This window comes from Cladosporium halotolerans (genome assembly GCF_011745625.1).
Source record: "Cladosporium halotolerans strain TM138-S3 chromosome Unknown Sca4, whole genome shotgun sequence".
NCBI classification, from domain to species: Eukaryota; Fungi; Ascomycota; class Dothideomycetes; order Cladosporiales; family Cladosporiaceae; genus Cladosporium; species Cladosporium halotolerans.
This window is the reverse complement of record NW_027191455.1, coordinates 595,604-610,521: the sequence shown is the minus strand read 5'-3', so window position 1 is coordinate 610,521 and position 14,918 is coordinate 595,604. Positions and strand designations below refer to the sequence as shown.

Here is a 14,918-nt window from a genome sequence, read left to right as displayed (position 1 = left end):
CAGAAACATGTGAGAGAAGTTTGAATGAATGACCTGATCGCTGCTGGCACCAACTTAGCAGACGCTTGCACCATTGGACGAGTTCACAGAAACCCTTGAAGTGGGACTATGAGGTGATGCTCTGGGAGGCTTGTTCGATCCACCCGTGCACAGGCCGTGATTGTTTGGACTGCATCACAGGTCTGCGTCACGGAAGTCATTTGACTGACTAAGGGAAGACCGATGTACAATTGTAGAAGCTGATACGAATCATTATCAACACCATGGAGCAAGACAATTATTGCTTTATTCTGGAGATCAGCCCAAGGATTCGTCGAATTTGGAGGTTCAAGTGAGTATCATTGCAGTGCCTTGTCAGACCGAAGACTCTAGACCGTATCGATAATGTGTGAGAGCATTTTATTCGAGTTGGTTAAATATCAGAGTTGCATTTATTATGCCCGGCACATTGAATTAGGGCTCGGCAATTGCAGATCGTGAAGCGTGAGGGGAAAGGTGGAGGTCAAAACCCGACGTCCACAGATCAACACCTCGCAGGGTCTCCACGTCCAGGCTGACTCTTTAAGAATCAACGTTACGCTTGCTTAGCTTTGATAGAAGCGTTTCGGCCCTCAAAAGTCGATTGAATTACAGTATGGCGCCCATAGCGAAGATTGAGTACTTCCGCGTATTGCCAAGAGTGAGCCGCCTTGATATGAGCATAGTGGCAAGGGAACCTTGATGATTGACCAGTATCACAGTGGCTATTTGTCAAAATCACCGACTCAGAAAATCGCGTCGGCTGGGGCGAGGCTTCGTTAGAAGGCCACACGGAAGCGGTCGAAGGCACATTGAATGGCTACATCACACGATTCGTTGGCCGTGAAGCGGATGACATCGAAGCGATCTGGCAAGATGCATGGCGGAAGTCCTTCTACCGTGGCGGTCCGGTTTTCATGTCGGCCCTTGCTGGTATTGACATCGCTTTGTGGGACCTTAAGGCACGCAAGCTGAACGTGCCTATCTGGCAGCTTCTGGGAGGCAAAGTCCGCGATCGTGTGAATGTTTACGCCTGGATCGGTGGTGATCGGCCTAGCGATGTTGAGAGCGCGGCCAAAGAGCGTTTGGCACAGGGTTTCAAGGCGATCAAGATGAACGCTACCGAAGACGTGGGTTGGCTTGATTCCCCCTCCGTGCTAGAGTCCAGTGTCCAAAGGCTCAAAGCTGTGAAGGCACTTGGTCTTGATGCCGGTGTTGATTTCCATGGCAGGCTGCATAAGCCCATGGCAAAGCAGCTGGCGAAGGCTCTAGAACCGCATCATCCTCTTTTCATCGAAGAGCCCCTTCTAAGTGAGCATCAAGAGAGCATCAAAGAGCTCTATGGCCTCACGACTTGCCCTATTGCCCTTGGCGAGCGACTATACTCACGCTGGGACTTCAAACGATTCTTCGAAGACTCTTGCGTCGACATCATCCAGCCCGACATTGCCCATTGCGGTGGTATCTCTGAGCTGAGGCGCATTGCAGCCATGGCGGAAACGTACGACGTCGCGGTCGCACCTCATTGTCCTCTTGGCCCAATCGCCCTTGCTGCCTGTCTTCAGATTGGACTCTCTACCCCGAACCACCAGATCCAGGAGATGAGCGTGGGTATGCACTACAACGTCGAGGCGGGTGAGTACGACATCAGCAGCTACGTGACGAATCCTGAGGTCTTTGCCGTCAAGGACGGCTTCGTGGAGATGTTGCAAGGGCCAGGCCTGGGCATAGAAATCAATGAAGACCTCGTCAGGCAGGTCGCTCAATCCACAAAACCATGGGAGCTGAAGGGATTTGTTGGAAAAGATGGTGGGTATCGGGAGTGGTAGATAATGCGTCTCTGGAACCAAGTTATTACGCGGCCGTGATAAAATGTCTACATACATCGCTCAAACCCCGTTCACTTTCGAACCAGCACGCGCTACAGTGAAGTTCCATCTTGGATAGTGAATCTGAACCTGCTCACCGCTGCGCTCGCTCTCTGCAGCAATTGCCACTTCACTACTCGTCAGCTTGATCAATTTCCCTGAGTCTTTCCGACCGTAGCCAGTATCAATGGGCCACATCTCAACGTGATCACCCTTCTTTAACCCCAACGGATCATCATTGACCTTTAGACTGTCTTCACGGACCTTCGATGCGAGGACTATGTCGACAGCAGCAGGTCCGTCCAGTTCCTCTGGCTTGGGCGCTGCACCCTTAGCCCTTTCAATAGCGGCATCGTAGCGTGTGATCCACGCTCTCGTTTTAGGGTACCGTTTGGTGCCGAAGAAGTTCTCCGGCATCGCGTTCGGCAGGCTGTGCATCCACGAAAAGATCCAAGCAGCTATTGAAGTTAGTACATAATCCGCGAAAGTGAGGAGCAAAGGCAAAATGCTGAGATTACTGAGCCCCCCTGGGTCGAATAAATTTAGGGGCATTGCAAGCAATCAATGAGTAATTGGACCATATCCATGAAACCAAGCCGACTTACCATGGACATCCGCGAGTCCAGGACCGTGGTCACCCAACAGCCACCGTCGACCATCACTGAGCATGTCCTCCAAGAAATCAAAGTTCGCAACCAGGTTTGCCAGTCCAGCAGGCTTCAGTTTGTCTTGCTCCTCCGCCGTCCACGGCCTTCCCCAGAGCTCCTCGCGGTCCTTCTGGAATGCCTTGTCCTTGCACAAGTCCATCTCACTGGGAATACAAGCGGCCGCAGCGGAAAACACAACGACGTCAGTCCACTTCTCGAGCAATCGTTCCACCGCCCTGCCGGTAGGGTCCGTGGCGCTGATGCTCTTGAACTCGCTGTCGCGCGGATACCACTCCTCGAACTTCTGTAGAATGAGCAGCGAATCGCAGTAGATGTCACGGCCTACAGCGAGGACAGGGATGCGACGGTACTTCACTCCAAGAGCTGCAAGGTCCGGTCGGGGCATTGTGATAGGCTGAATGCACTGGTTGTAGGGGATGCCGCGGAGGGCGAGATAGTGCCATGCTTTACTGGCCCAAGGAGACATAGACCAAAGAAAGAGGATTGGTAGTTCAGAGGGCGCCATATTGATCGATCTGATTGCTTGATCTCTGCGTGACAGATGTGTGGCTTGGATATAGCGGGACAGCAGGCGAATGTCAGCTTGAGATGAGGGCAAGTACTGTACCTTTTATGTTTCCAAGTGATCTGCTCACGAGGCAATCCGGTCTGTGGCAGGGAATAATGATTTGAGTTGCGACATAGACGTGCGCATACCCCTCTATTAGCAGATCTACCACCCAAAGGTTAAACGCCGTCGATCCTTTTGCCCGCTTTCACGTACCAGAACTGCCACTTCGCAGCTGACCAAGAGCCTGGAATCGGTATCCTCATCGTCACACAAATCGTTCGAGCTTGAATTGCAGAGACCAATATGCATATGTTGACGATCTTCGAATCAAGTAGGCAGTCAGCGGCGCTAAGACCGTAAAAGGTCAGTGGCTCCATAAGTACCGTCTCGTGGAACGCACACAAAACAATTTGTACGGCCTCTTCGCTTTGACGAGATCTCTGGAGATTCGAGCACGAGAAATGAGGGCGTGAAAAGGCAAGTGCGCTGTATTCGTATTGTCTATGACATTGAGTGTTGCTCATGTGCATGCCTTATTGCCGACATGCCAATTCCTGAGGTCTTCCCTGATCTCAAACTCGTCGATCTCTCCCGGTGCTTTGGTAACGATCTTGTTTTTCCTGCCAAAACTATGTGTTGAGTTCGTGTGAGCATGGCGCTTAATGCCAAACGTTCTTCGACTCCCGCCTTCTGGCGTGCGAGGAGCCCGGTCTCTGTGCAAGTCATCTATATCGGGGTTTGGAGTCGAAGTGCCCGACCTGCCAGCATCCATGCTCGGTCGCATTGCGGTTGGACGACCTCTACCTCCCCAGCCATCTCCACCCGCGAAGATATCCTCGATAGCTTCGTCTGCTTTCAATTCACCGGGCTGCGCTGACCAATATGCGGCGAGTGCGCGGCGGTACATATCCTGCATCTCACCGGCCTCTTTGCTGTTTGCGGTAAGACTAGGCATTGGGCCGTCACTTCCGTTCATGGCTGAGGTGTCGCCGTCTGCATGTGCCCCTGCTCCGTGGCCCGAAGAGACTGGCTCAGAGGAGGATATTATACCCGCGATGCCGCCAAACACCGGCGCCGTCCGCAGCGGCGGGGCAGTGAAGTCTCTCGTACCTTCCACATAGCGCATGTGTATACCAATCTTCAGCGTGCTGTTGATCTTGCTGTCCTGCATCAGGTACCTTCTGACAACTCCCTCGGCTTCCGAAGCGTGGCCTGGCGAGCCCGGAGGCCCCGGGCTCTGCACCTCACTCGCTTCCACATATTCGGCCAGGTTGAGCTTCAGCCTCCCGAGTGTGATGCGCTCGTTCTTCCCGCTGGTGCTGTATTCCTGTGTAACTTCGAAATCGACGTGCGAATCTTGCAGCATCCCATCCTTGCTGACGGTCAATCGGACCGGTAGCTGGTGTTCGTAGTCGTACTGCACTCGATGATCCTTGATGGGGCATTTGCTGGTACGCCCTCGGTGTTCGGCAGCCCTTGAGCTGGGTAAATGCCACCTGACGAGGCTGCTGCCGGTCACCAAGGGCACGTTGTTGAGATCGTGGATGTGGAGGGTCAAGTCGAACCTGGCCTTGCGGGATTTGGGAACGAAGGCCATGATTTGTTTGGTAGTCGCAAGTGTGGGCAGCGCTTCAGCTGCCCACTGGTCAATTTCGGTCAACTATGAGGAGGCATGGCCGCGGGAAAGGAAAGCCAGTGGGTGAAGTTGCTGTCGCGTTGATGGTGACGGAAGTTCGGCGCTGGAACTCGGCCTTTGTGGAACGTCTCGCAGGGACGGCGCTCCGCACTGATCCGCCAGCACATCCAAGGGATTCTTAGTCTGCCTTGCTACCTAGGTACGGTATCGCGGCAATTTCATGTTGTTGGTGTGTACTCCGATCGCTTTGAGTAAGCATTCGTGCTTTTTGGAGCTAGCTACGAATCGCATAAACGCGTCAGCACATCGGCGAAGCACAATGGGGTCTCTAACCCCTCAGCATCACTTGGTGGATACGGAGGGTTTCAAAACTCACCTTGTCAGCGAAACGATAGCTCGACATCCGACAAGTGTGGTGCTCGTGAGTTCGCTAACAATACATTGCAAGTACCGTGGGAAACGGCGTACATGAACGACGCCTTGTACCATGCATCGTCCTGTCGTAGATCTAAACGATGCGGTAGCCTCATTCGAAATAACAAAAAGGCCTTGCATCGAAAAGATATTCGAGTCTTAGAGAGATGGTGACACAGAACATGAGAGGTGAGGAAACTTGCTGAATTAAGAAATGAATTGATATAGTGTAGTATAGTAACGTGGGTATGTGGAACTTGGGTATCACAAAGCGTCTATGCACTGTCTCCTCCATAGAATCTTACAAAACGAACAAAAAGCCGCCCTCTACTCATCCCGTGGGAAGGTGAATATTACAAAAGTACATGTGTAAAACAAAGGAAATTTGCCTCCTCAAGGCGATCAAGAAGACCAGGCGGCCCTCTGAAGGTCACGCTCCTCCTGCTCGTCGTCCTCAAAGGGGCTCATCGCCACGGAGCCAGCTCCATGGACCGACGTCTTGGTGGCCTCGTCCGCCCTAGACGCCCTAGACGCCCTTGAGGGCGCCCTAGGCTCAATGTATTGGTCGACGGTAGTTTGGACCTCAATGCCCTTGTCGTCCTCGTACATTTTTGAAGGGGTCGAGCTGCCCTTGCGGAGGCGCGCACTGTCGTCTTCGAACATGATGTCGTCGTCGCTGTTTGAGTTGCCGTAGCAGCTGGCGAGGCTGTGGTTCGTGCCCTTGGAGAACGGCTTGAAGAGGCTGCGGCGGAAACCGAGGAAGCCGGAAGCAGGCTTCTCGCAAGACTGGGCCTCCACGTGGGAGATGTCGTTGGCCTTGTGAAGAGAGTCGTTGGAGCTGCCAGAGGCGGATGTCTTGGAGTTGACAGCGGTGGCTTGGGAGTCCTCGCGACCGGAACTGCCTTGGCCGGAGCCACGAGCAGAGGCGTAGCGGGAGCCGATGGTGGACAGGAACTTGGGCCAGACACGCTGGATGAGACCCTTGAGGGTAGGAGCGCAGGAACAGAAAATGGCGACGTTCATCTCGACGCAGGACCAGATGGAGAACATAGGCGAGTGCCAAGTCTGATCCATGTTAGTGGTCATGGGGTAGATGAACACCAAGCGCAGGGCAGAAATGATGCACGTGCTGCGAAGAGTCAGCTAGTATTCCTGAAAATGCTGAGAGCGGACACTTACATGAACCCAATGCAGAAGACTGCGTACAAAAGTTTCTTCTGACGCTTAGGAATCTCCAGGGATCTGATGACGCCAATCGGCAGCAGGGCAGTGACAAAGTCGCTGACCAGGTTGATAGCAGCGTTGGCATACCTGAGGTAAGTATATTAGTTTACAAGCTCGTCGCTTCTCGGGGATGCAAAACGCTTACCAGGTCTCCAGACGAGGCAGGCAACGCGGATCGTGAAAAAAATCCTTCGTAGTCCAGAAAACGGACACGGGCAAGCACATGATCATAGAGCTGAAGACGGCCCAGAGAGTCCAGAACACCGTGATGCCGATCATGACGAAGCAGATCCTGCGAAAAGTGATCTGGGGGAAGATGCGCAGGTACTGTAGCAGGATAGAAAGCTTCGTGAAGCCGAGAGCCGCGTAGTATGACCAGAGCGCACCCCAGAAGAAAAGAGACATAGTGATCAGGTCGATCGAGGGATCCCAAACATGCTTGCCCATACCCTCGACAGCTTCGCGGTAGGTCATGATGCAGGAGAGAATGGAGAACACCGCGGCAACAACGATCAACGCATCGTCCAGACCAGCTTGCTTAGCGACAAGGGTTCGAGTGAAGATCCGAGCAGCCACAATCAGGCCCATGAAAAGCGTGAAGATGATGCAGACGGCGTAAATTGCTCCCTGCGAGGTGTGTCCAGAAATGGACGCTGTGTCCTCCATGCCCGTCGGTACAACATCCATTGTTGCGAGGCGCTGCTGAATGTACAAGCGAAGAAGCGGTTGACCCTTGCCGTAGGTTTCCAAACGATCGGGACGCGTAGAGATCAGATTGTGCCGAAAGGAAAGACAAAGAGAGAAGGGGTGTGTCCCACCATGCCCTTATACGATCCCATCTGCTATGGCCATGGGAGATCGTTGGGGCCCTGGCTCGTGGAACCCGCTACGGATTGTCGATCTTTAGACCTGCTGGTCTGAAACAGGCACAAGGTTAGTAAAAGCCAGACGATTCGAGAGGTGGAAGCTCTCGGCTAGAGGGAGGGTCCTTTGGATGACAGTGCGGCGTCTGCGGGCCGTCAAACGCTGTGCACAAGACAACAAAGGTAGGGAGTAAATTGGGTTCTGAGCCGAGTCGCCCCAAAGGGCCCAGCTGGTGGGGTGCTATAGCCGTTGTCTCTTAGTGGGGTCTCTTGGTGACCCTCGTTCGAGAGACATGTATCGCAGAACAATCTTATGTCCAAAGCGATAGTGCAAGGGTCCTGCGAAGTGGGTATCCGAGATCGGTCGGCCATTTCGCTCATTTCAATCTTGCTCGGACACACACAATCACGGCTAGGCACCATGAATTATCGCGCGCAATCGACGTCTTGCCACACCCGGGATGGTGTCAACGGAACCTAAGAATTCTGGGTTCACCGGGGAAGTCTTGAGATGCACACGCTAGCGCGGCTTGTCAACGGCTGTGGAGCATTATCAACAACCCGAGGGACCTTATTGTTGGGGACGATAGGCTCTGGCGCTTCCTGATTGCGCAAGTAAACGGAGAGTCTGGAGTGCGTAGAGCATTATCCCGACCCGGGGGTTGCGACTACAGTACACGTGGATACCATCTCTGGCTTGCCAGCCGTCGTGAGACAGCTACGTAGCGGTTCGCGTTGATTGAGGATTGCGGTCGCAAAACCTATTGACAATGCAGACTTTCGATCTCGAAGCCATTCCAAGTCTCCTCGATGCCAATCCCGGCTTCCTGGTTCATTCAAGGCACGATTCCTGGAGTATCTCACGTCAACTCGTGTCGGAAGCCCAGGTACCTGGGTCGAGAGTTTGGCAGCCGGGGCGAGTGGGGCTTCATCGGTGGTTTCGGAAAACGGTGCTGATCTCTTAGATCTTGGGATATGCATGGGTCCCTGCGCCTGCATATTTGACTATCATTATGCGTCTACCAGCGGGGGTAGTACGCACCTAAGGCGTCTTTCCGCCGCAATACTTGCCGGTCCGTATGCTATTCGCCTCGCTATTGGCGACTATTTCGCCCTTGCGCATGTGCGGCCTCGCCCGAGGGGTGAATGAGGAACAGATTGAGCGAGATGTCAAATCGCAGAAGCTGTGACACAGCCGCTCGACGCGCGTGGCGCATCACATGTGCATCGCGCGTATTCATTACTACTGCCAGGGTGTTGCTGCGCGAAGACGACATCGATCGGCACCCGTCTCGCGTGCCAACCTGGAGCGGTAGTCAGGTCCTGCTCCTCCGTGACACCGCATGGATGTCTTCGTGACTTGTTGAGGGCACTCACATTGCCAGAAGCCCGTTTGAAAACGATAGATAACTCGAATGCATTTACTTTTGAACCCGTCGACATACCTGACTGTTTGGACTGCTCCTTGCTGCAGAATTGCGCGGTCTGGCTGAGAAGCATGAAAGTGAACACTCAAGGGTCATCACCCCACGTTTCGCCAAAATTGCTTGATGGTTGTCTCAAGTGGGCTTCACAGCGTCGCATCCAACGTCGAACACGGTCGTATCGCGAGTCTCCCCCGGGCATGGTTGACATCAAAGCTGTGCACTGGGTTGGGACGCTACCTACACTGGGTCTGGATTCGTCGACCATGGCAAGGGTCGGTCGCGTAGGATTCTATCATCATCACCATCATAGAGATTTCACACTTTGCCTGGCATCCCAGATCATGCTTGGCTGCAGCGAAGTAGATCAATCACTACATTTTCTTTGCCTGCTTCTTCATGGAAGCTGTGGAGTTCAAGAATGTCGTTCGAATGGTGCCTTGTAGCGTGTCGCGGGCGAAAAGCGCAGCGGTCGACGCAGCCAACTCGCAGCCCATTCATGCAGCCTGCCGAATGCGTATCCGCCGTGCAATAACAAAGTCGCGTTGAAGAGGAATGGCGTAAGGCGTAGAAGGCGCCTCATAGAGATTAAACCATCGGCGTGCCGCACAGCGAGGCACTATTCGTTGATCATCCACTATAGCTCGGAGAGAACTGCTGGTGAGGAGCCTCCAGGTGCGGGCTTGCAGGCTTCACATGCAGGCGGACCAGACTTATTACTCGTGAGTTTCGAAAGGTAACACTGTCAGCAACTGCTGTATCGTCTTTCAACTAGTAGCACGGTAAGCGCTTGGGTATTTGTATCAGTTTGTTGTTGGTGTGAAGGATACAATAACGTTAATGGGCACGCGCTGTTCAGCCGCCCGCCAGCGACCCCGACCTCGGCTCCACAGTAGAGCCACGCGAGCCAAAGTCGCATTTGCGATCGCATCACGCTCTAGTCGTCCATCACCACACCTCTAAAAATGGTCTCTCCCAGCGCCGCAGTCGGCCCATCACCGCCTGCTGATGATAATCCTGACCGCGCCTACGCCAATTACGTTCCGCACGAGCTCAAGTACAGTACCGACTTCGAAGACAGTCTTGTCCAGACTCTGCTTGACCCCGATGCAAAAACAGACAATGGAATACGGGTCATACCCGACGACAGCGATGAAGCCCCGGAGGAAGGTGTGTCAATACGCGCAAACGACATCCTTGCAGCCAGCCTGCCAGACATTCAAGAAGGAGAGCTCCCTTTGCCGCTCAACGACGCGCGCCGGATCTACGCCAGCGCGATCCCGGGCATCAGGCTCACGCATCCCGGCGGCTACCTAGAAGGCGGACCGGGACTGGACCCGGAAATTGATATGTTCCCAAAGGACTTCTTGAGCCACAAAGCAACCATCGGCACGCCCTCAGACCTGCGAACCGCTGTCCAGGCCGAAATCGACACGCACGTCGAAGCGCTGAAGGAGCGCCTACGCGCACGACAGAGGGCCAAGGAAAAGAATGAGCAGATCGAGAAGGAGCTGCGCGCGCTTGTGGATCAGCACAACATGGAGCTGAAGATCCAGCGGCGCATGGCAGAGGAACAGAGGGCAAAGCGCGAAGCAAAGGAGAAGAAGAGGCGGGAGAGAGGGGGTGGATGACACGTTCGACAAGAGCAGGAAACGATTCACGATTGCGGATGGTTTTGGGCGCGACAAATGATACCCCGGATACGAACAGATCAGGTAGGATATAATTGCTGTGACAGTTCGACTTGCACAATGGAGCACATGAAGCGATAGAACACTCTAGCAGAGAAGCGAATCCCGAGAAGAGTACTGAAATCGGCACAAAGAGCTTGCTGAGCCCCACTACTTGGCTTCCGTAAAGTTCGAACCAGGCCTCGAACATTGCCGCCCAATACAGCCTGATATCCAGCCTCAGGCAATCAGGGGATTACGTTAGCACGTCTCAATAACTGCAGACGTTGCACGTGGTTCTTCGCCAAACGAATCCAAGAATGGAGGCCAGAGGCTAGAGACCTAGGTGGCTGAAGACAAATTGTGTGTGGAAATGGCATGGCGTGACCGTGGTCAGCAGATCGAAACAAAGTTGATTACTAGGCAACTATTTGCGACCAGTTTTCACGACTCGCAGAAGAACATTCCAGGTCATCGTATCAAGGAAAAAACAAGTCACCATGCCAATTTTGAAACCGATTGACCATATTTTTGGATCTCAGGCGCAGAGTTCTGGAGGCACTGAGATATCGCAATCGTTGTTCTTCACAACATTGCCGTTGCCAGGCGCGCCCAAGAAGATATCTAGCGGATTCACTCCGAATGTGTTTCCTTTGACGCGGTTGTCTTTGGCAATGATCGGCGGCGGGCCGAACTTGATGCACCCAAGTGAAGGGAATTGGCAGAGCTCGTCGACGATGCCGACACCAGCAGCTTGAGCACCGCTGAAGCCTTCGATATAGTTGCCCTCGACTTTGGTGCCGATGCTGCCAGACATCTGTACGCCGCCTGCAACCCCACCGAACGATTCACAAATAGGGTTCACGCCCGTTATATGGTTATTGCGGACACGAGCGCCTTGAACACCGGGATCGACGAAAGCGCCGTAGCAGACGTTGCTGACTTCGTTTTCCTCGACGTCTGCTCCGTCGGTCTGGACGCACAGGCCGACGAAGTAGTCTGAAATCCTGTTGTGGGAGACCTTGACTTTCGAGAAGTTGTCCATGCACAAGGCCACGAAGTTAAAGCCCGGAACGGCCGATGAGATTTTGTTGTCTGTCACCCTCGTGTTCCTGGAGCCAGCGGTAAGAAATCCGTAGACAGGACCGTTCTCGAGCGTGTTGCCGTACACGTTGGCGTTCTCGGCACCGAGCACGAGGATGTTGAAGCCAAGGAATCCGCTGACAGTGAATCCCGTGATCGTCACATCTTTGACGGGCTTGCCGACGGAGTTCACTTTGCGGTGCTCTGCTTGGTATTCGTCAAGGCTGAGGTCGCCTCCAGTAACACAGATTCCTGCTTGAGTAGGGCCTAAAGGTTCTGGCAGATCGCCGGCGAATCTGGTACACTCGTTGTCGACGAAAGTCTCCGGAGGCTCGAGCTTCGCGCCTTTGCCAACGAGAGTGATGCCATTCTTCTTGATCGTGATCTGTTGCGAATAAACACCAGGCCCGACCTCAATGCGACTGCCACGGGGTGCCGAGTCTATCGCAGCCTGAATCGACTGTCCTTCAGTGACGCGAATGACTTTATCTCTTTGCCGCCTTCTCGCTACAGGAGAAAATCAGCATAGTTTTGGTACCAAAGTTCAAGGGTTAGACGGGCCTTCCACATCCGGCAAGGCGAAAACCAAGGCGGAGTAAGCGAGAAGCAAGTTCAAGATAAGTCGAAGCATGGTTGTCTGCTTGCTCTGGAAGTGCCTTGCTTGACAATCAGGAAAGGCAGGACGCAGTCGTCACAGTCTTATACCTTCCAAGCATTATAAGGCCTACCAATCGCATATTGGCGTGGTGGTGATCGTCTCCTTAGCAATTGACCTGCTCTCATGACCGTGTGGCATGATTATATAGAAAGCGGCTTGCGAGGGCTGAAATGGCTGATCGCGTAGTCCCAAACCTCACCTTCCAAGAGCGCCATGCGCAGCGTAGCTCCACAGCCATTGCCTAAACGCTGCCATGTGGTCTAAATCCACGCGGCAAATGCTTGTCAAGATAAGTGGGGAATAGCTGTTCCTGGCATGTATTCAGAGGATGTAGCGCGACAAGGTTCCTGAAGAGTTCGGCATCCTTGCTCAGGACGCGGGACACACATCACCCCACCAAAGCCACGACTCGCTTGCTCTCCCAGCCAGCCATGGCACGATCTGGACTTGCATCTATCGCGTAGGTCAAGCCTTATCGGTGAGACTTCTTTGTTGACAAGAGAGCCAGCTAAACCATGATTTTACTTACGTTTGACGGCTGTCGAGCGCCAGATCCGCCCAAGTATCACGAGGCAGCTGAAATGGTTTTGGACTGAGAGCGAAGTCAATCAAAGAGCTTTGCCTGCAGCGCCCTAAGAAGCAACAAATGCGTGATGCTTGGGCTGTTGACTTCATTAGCTATGGTACACAATGCAAAGAGCAGTCTAAGAGCTCTCACTAATAATGTCCCGAAACGCCATCGCTAAACCCAACATGTTCTAAACCTTCAAAGCCTTACACGACCGTCTTCGGCCCGTCCTCCGAACCATCGCTTCAGAGCACTGCCTCCGTCGTTGTCTCTGTCGTCGTTCTTCATCCAGGTAGGCATCGTGAGACCGCTGCCCAAATTTTGCATCCATTCAGGCCGATCGACTGTGTCAAAGGTATTCTTTACCCTCTCGGTGAAATCTTGATAAAAGTGACGTGCCGAATCATCTTCAGGCTCCTCCTGATTCGTGATGCTGTTGAACTGTCGGTTGGCCTCTCGCACGCGTGGGTCATTGTTCGCAGCGCCAGGAAGGAGCGGCGCTTGTTGTGAGCGGCGCGCGGGCGTTGAGGTGCCAGCACTACCAGTACCTCGCTCGAGGTCCAGTGAGGCACCGCGTGGGGACAGTCCTACGCCTGAACCTTCGCCTCTGGACTGATTCTCACGTTCAATAAGCGCACGGCCCTCACGCCAGCCGCCTGTGCCAAAGCCTGAAGGATTGTCGATACTATCGTCCTCTAGCACACCAAATCCGATGATTTTCTTCGTCTTTCCGTAGAGATTGAAGAGCGTCGCAAGAGCTGGTACCAATATGAAACAAGGAAAGTAAGTACTGAAGCCACTGCCTAGCGGTGTCAGGTTGACAAGCTTGCCTAGAAAGTGATAAAAGCTTGTCTCCTTGTACACCGAAGCGGGCATCATGGTGATGAAGTTGAAGCTGAGTGGTACCGTCAACTTGGCGACTTGCAAGCTGTACCAACATGCACTTTCTGCATACGTCTGACGCTTGACCAACGCGCGGTTGCCCCAAACCTTGACGTCGGAAATTGCGTAGAGGGCGCAAGCATCCATGTAGAGGAGCCATGCAGCTGCGACCAATTGCCCGAGGAATGGCACTTGGCCATGGTCAGAATACGGGTGATGTACCACAGTTAGACCAATGATCGAGAGCTTTGAGGAGAACGAGCTCACGACTTCACTCCATACAACTAGAATGGAGGCAGCGGCGAAGAAGACCGACAGAGCGATCCGAAGATACGGTGTCGCGTAGAAATGCAAGTAAAATCGCAGGGTTGGAGAGAGAATCTTCATATTGCGAGCCCCAGGTCTCTCGCGACCGAACTCCAGCTTCCGTGATGTAGCAGAATCCATGACGGTCTGGATGTCTTGAGCTTGCTGGCAAAGATGTGTCCACTCGTCCGCGAATCGTGCTTTCTTGTGGCGGGCACGCTTTAGTTTCCTCGTCAGATCGGCGAGATACCTCTCGGTGATCACAGCGGGAATGCTTTGGTTTGTCGAGCGAACGGCAGCGTTTGCGCCAGGCCTTGAATCTGGCATGGACGATGTCTCGACCAATTCATCTATCCAATCTTGAGTATCCAAGCTTGTCCCGCTCTTCCGGCTTTTCATTTGCAATGCAGTATTCTCCAAATTCTCCAATTCCTCTAGCGCTTCGTCCAGCTTCTCTTTCGTTTTGGGTGCTTGTGACTGCACACGTCTCAATCGTTCACTCAGACTCGCGTTCTTGAATAATCTCCTTGGCATTGCCACAAGACCATGTCCCATGAGTCCTATCGCAAGAATCAAACCCCAGGCGTATGCCAAAGCCATAACAAGACCCTTGATGCTCTCTCCGTGGAAACCATTTTGGAGGATAAAGTAGACCAAGCCAGCTATCGATGTACCAAGGACAATGAGCTGGTAGCGCGCATTGCTTCTTAGAGAATGTACCATCCTGTCTTTTGGATCCCGGAAACCCGAATCACAATACTCGCCCATGAGCGGCAGGATGAACCAGGTCAGAACAAAAGTCAACCAGTATGTGATCCTCCATGCCACAAAGACTGCTCGTTCAGGCAGCCAGATTCCTCGCTTGGGGCCTTCACTGTCGGCATTTTCGGTAGAGGCCAGGTCTATCGGAACCAACAAGATGATGCTGCAAGGCAGTGCAAGGGCTAGGAAGACTGGTACTAAAAGGTAACCTGGAGTGCTACGCAATGGAAGATAATGTCGTAACAGAAGCAGTACCAGGACCGAAATGATCAGGAGGGAGAGTATGGCGAAGATGTCGGAGCCGAGTGAAGAGGTAGCCATGGT

The 14,918-nt window shown here is 53.3% G+C and overlaps 7 protein-coding genes across 7 annotated transcripts; 2 read left to right on the top strand and 5 right to left on the bottom strand.

The window, feature by feature from the left end:
• Positions 1–499: 499 nt before the first annotated feature.
• Positions 500–1,935, top strand: WHR41_01677 (uncharacterized protein). Its single transcript, XM_069370283.1, has 2 exons — positions 500–679; positions 741–1,935. The coding sequence occupies exons 1-2, from the start codon at positions 635–637 to the stop codon at positions 1,845–1,847; spliced, it is 1,152 nt and encodes a 383-aa protein (XP_069232852.1). The 5' UTR covers positions 500–634; the 3' UTR covers positions 1,848–1,935.
• WHR41_01676 (uncharacterized protein) lies at positions 1,908–3,059 on the bottom strand (the record flags this gene model as incomplete). The annotated part of the gene is made up of 2 exons (XM_069370282.1): positions 1,908–2,344; positions 2,492–3,059. The coding sequence occupies 2 exons, from the start codon at positions 3,057–3,059 to the stop codon at positions 1,908–1,910; spliced, it is 1,005 nt and encodes a 334-aa protein (XP_069232851.1).
• A 565-nt stretch (positions 3,060–3,624) lies between these two features.
• Positions 3,625–4,701, bottom strand: WHR41_01675 (uncharacterized protein; the record flags this gene model as incomplete). Its single annotated transcript, XM_069370281.1, has 1 exon — positions 3,625–4,701. One exon carries the CDS (start codon positions 4,699–4,701, stop codon positions 3,625–3,627), a length of 1,077 nt encoding a protein of 358 aa, XP_069232854.1.
• Positions 4,702–5,469: 768 nt separating this feature from the next.
• Positions 5,470–7,065, bottom strand: WHR41_01674 (uncharacterized protein; the record flags this gene model as incomplete). The annotated part of the gene is made up of 3 exons (XM_069370280.1): positions 5,470–6,283; positions 6,334–6,465; positions 6,524–7,065. 3 exons carry the CDS (start codon positions 7,063–7,065, stop codon positions 5,557–5,559), a joined length of 1,401 nt encoding a protein of 466 aa, XP_069232853.1. The 3' UTR covers positions 5,470–5,556.
• A 2,565-nt stretch (positions 7,066–9,630) lies between these two features.
• On the top strand, positions 9,631–10,296 carry WHR41_01673 (uncharacterized protein; the record flags this gene model as incomplete). Its single annotated transcript, XM_069370279.1, has 1 exon — positions 9,631–10,296. One exon carries the CDS (start codon positions 9,631–9,633, stop codon positions 10,294–10,296), a length of 666 nt encoding a protein of 221 aa, XP_069232848.1.
• Positions 10,297–10,873: 577 nt separating this feature from the next.
• On the bottom strand, positions 10,874–12,155 carry WHR41_01672 (uncharacterized protein; the record flags this gene model as incomplete). The annotated part of the gene is made up of 2 exons (XM_069370278.1): positions 10,874–11,869; positions 12,147–12,155. 2 exons carry the CDS (start codon positions 12,153–12,155, stop codon positions 10,874–10,876), a joined length of 1,005 nt encoding a protein of 334 aa, XP_069232847.1.
• A 687-nt stretch (positions 12,156–12,842) lies between these two features.
• WHR41_01671 (uncharacterized protein) lies at positions 12,843–14,915 on the bottom strand (the record flags this gene model as incomplete). The annotated part of the gene is made up of 1 exon (XM_069370277.1): positions 12,843–14,915. One exon carries the CDS (start codon positions 14,913–14,915, stop codon positions 12,843–12,845), a length of 2,073 nt encoding a protein of 690 aa, XP_069232850.1.
• Positions 14,916–14,918: the final 3 nt, after the last annotated feature.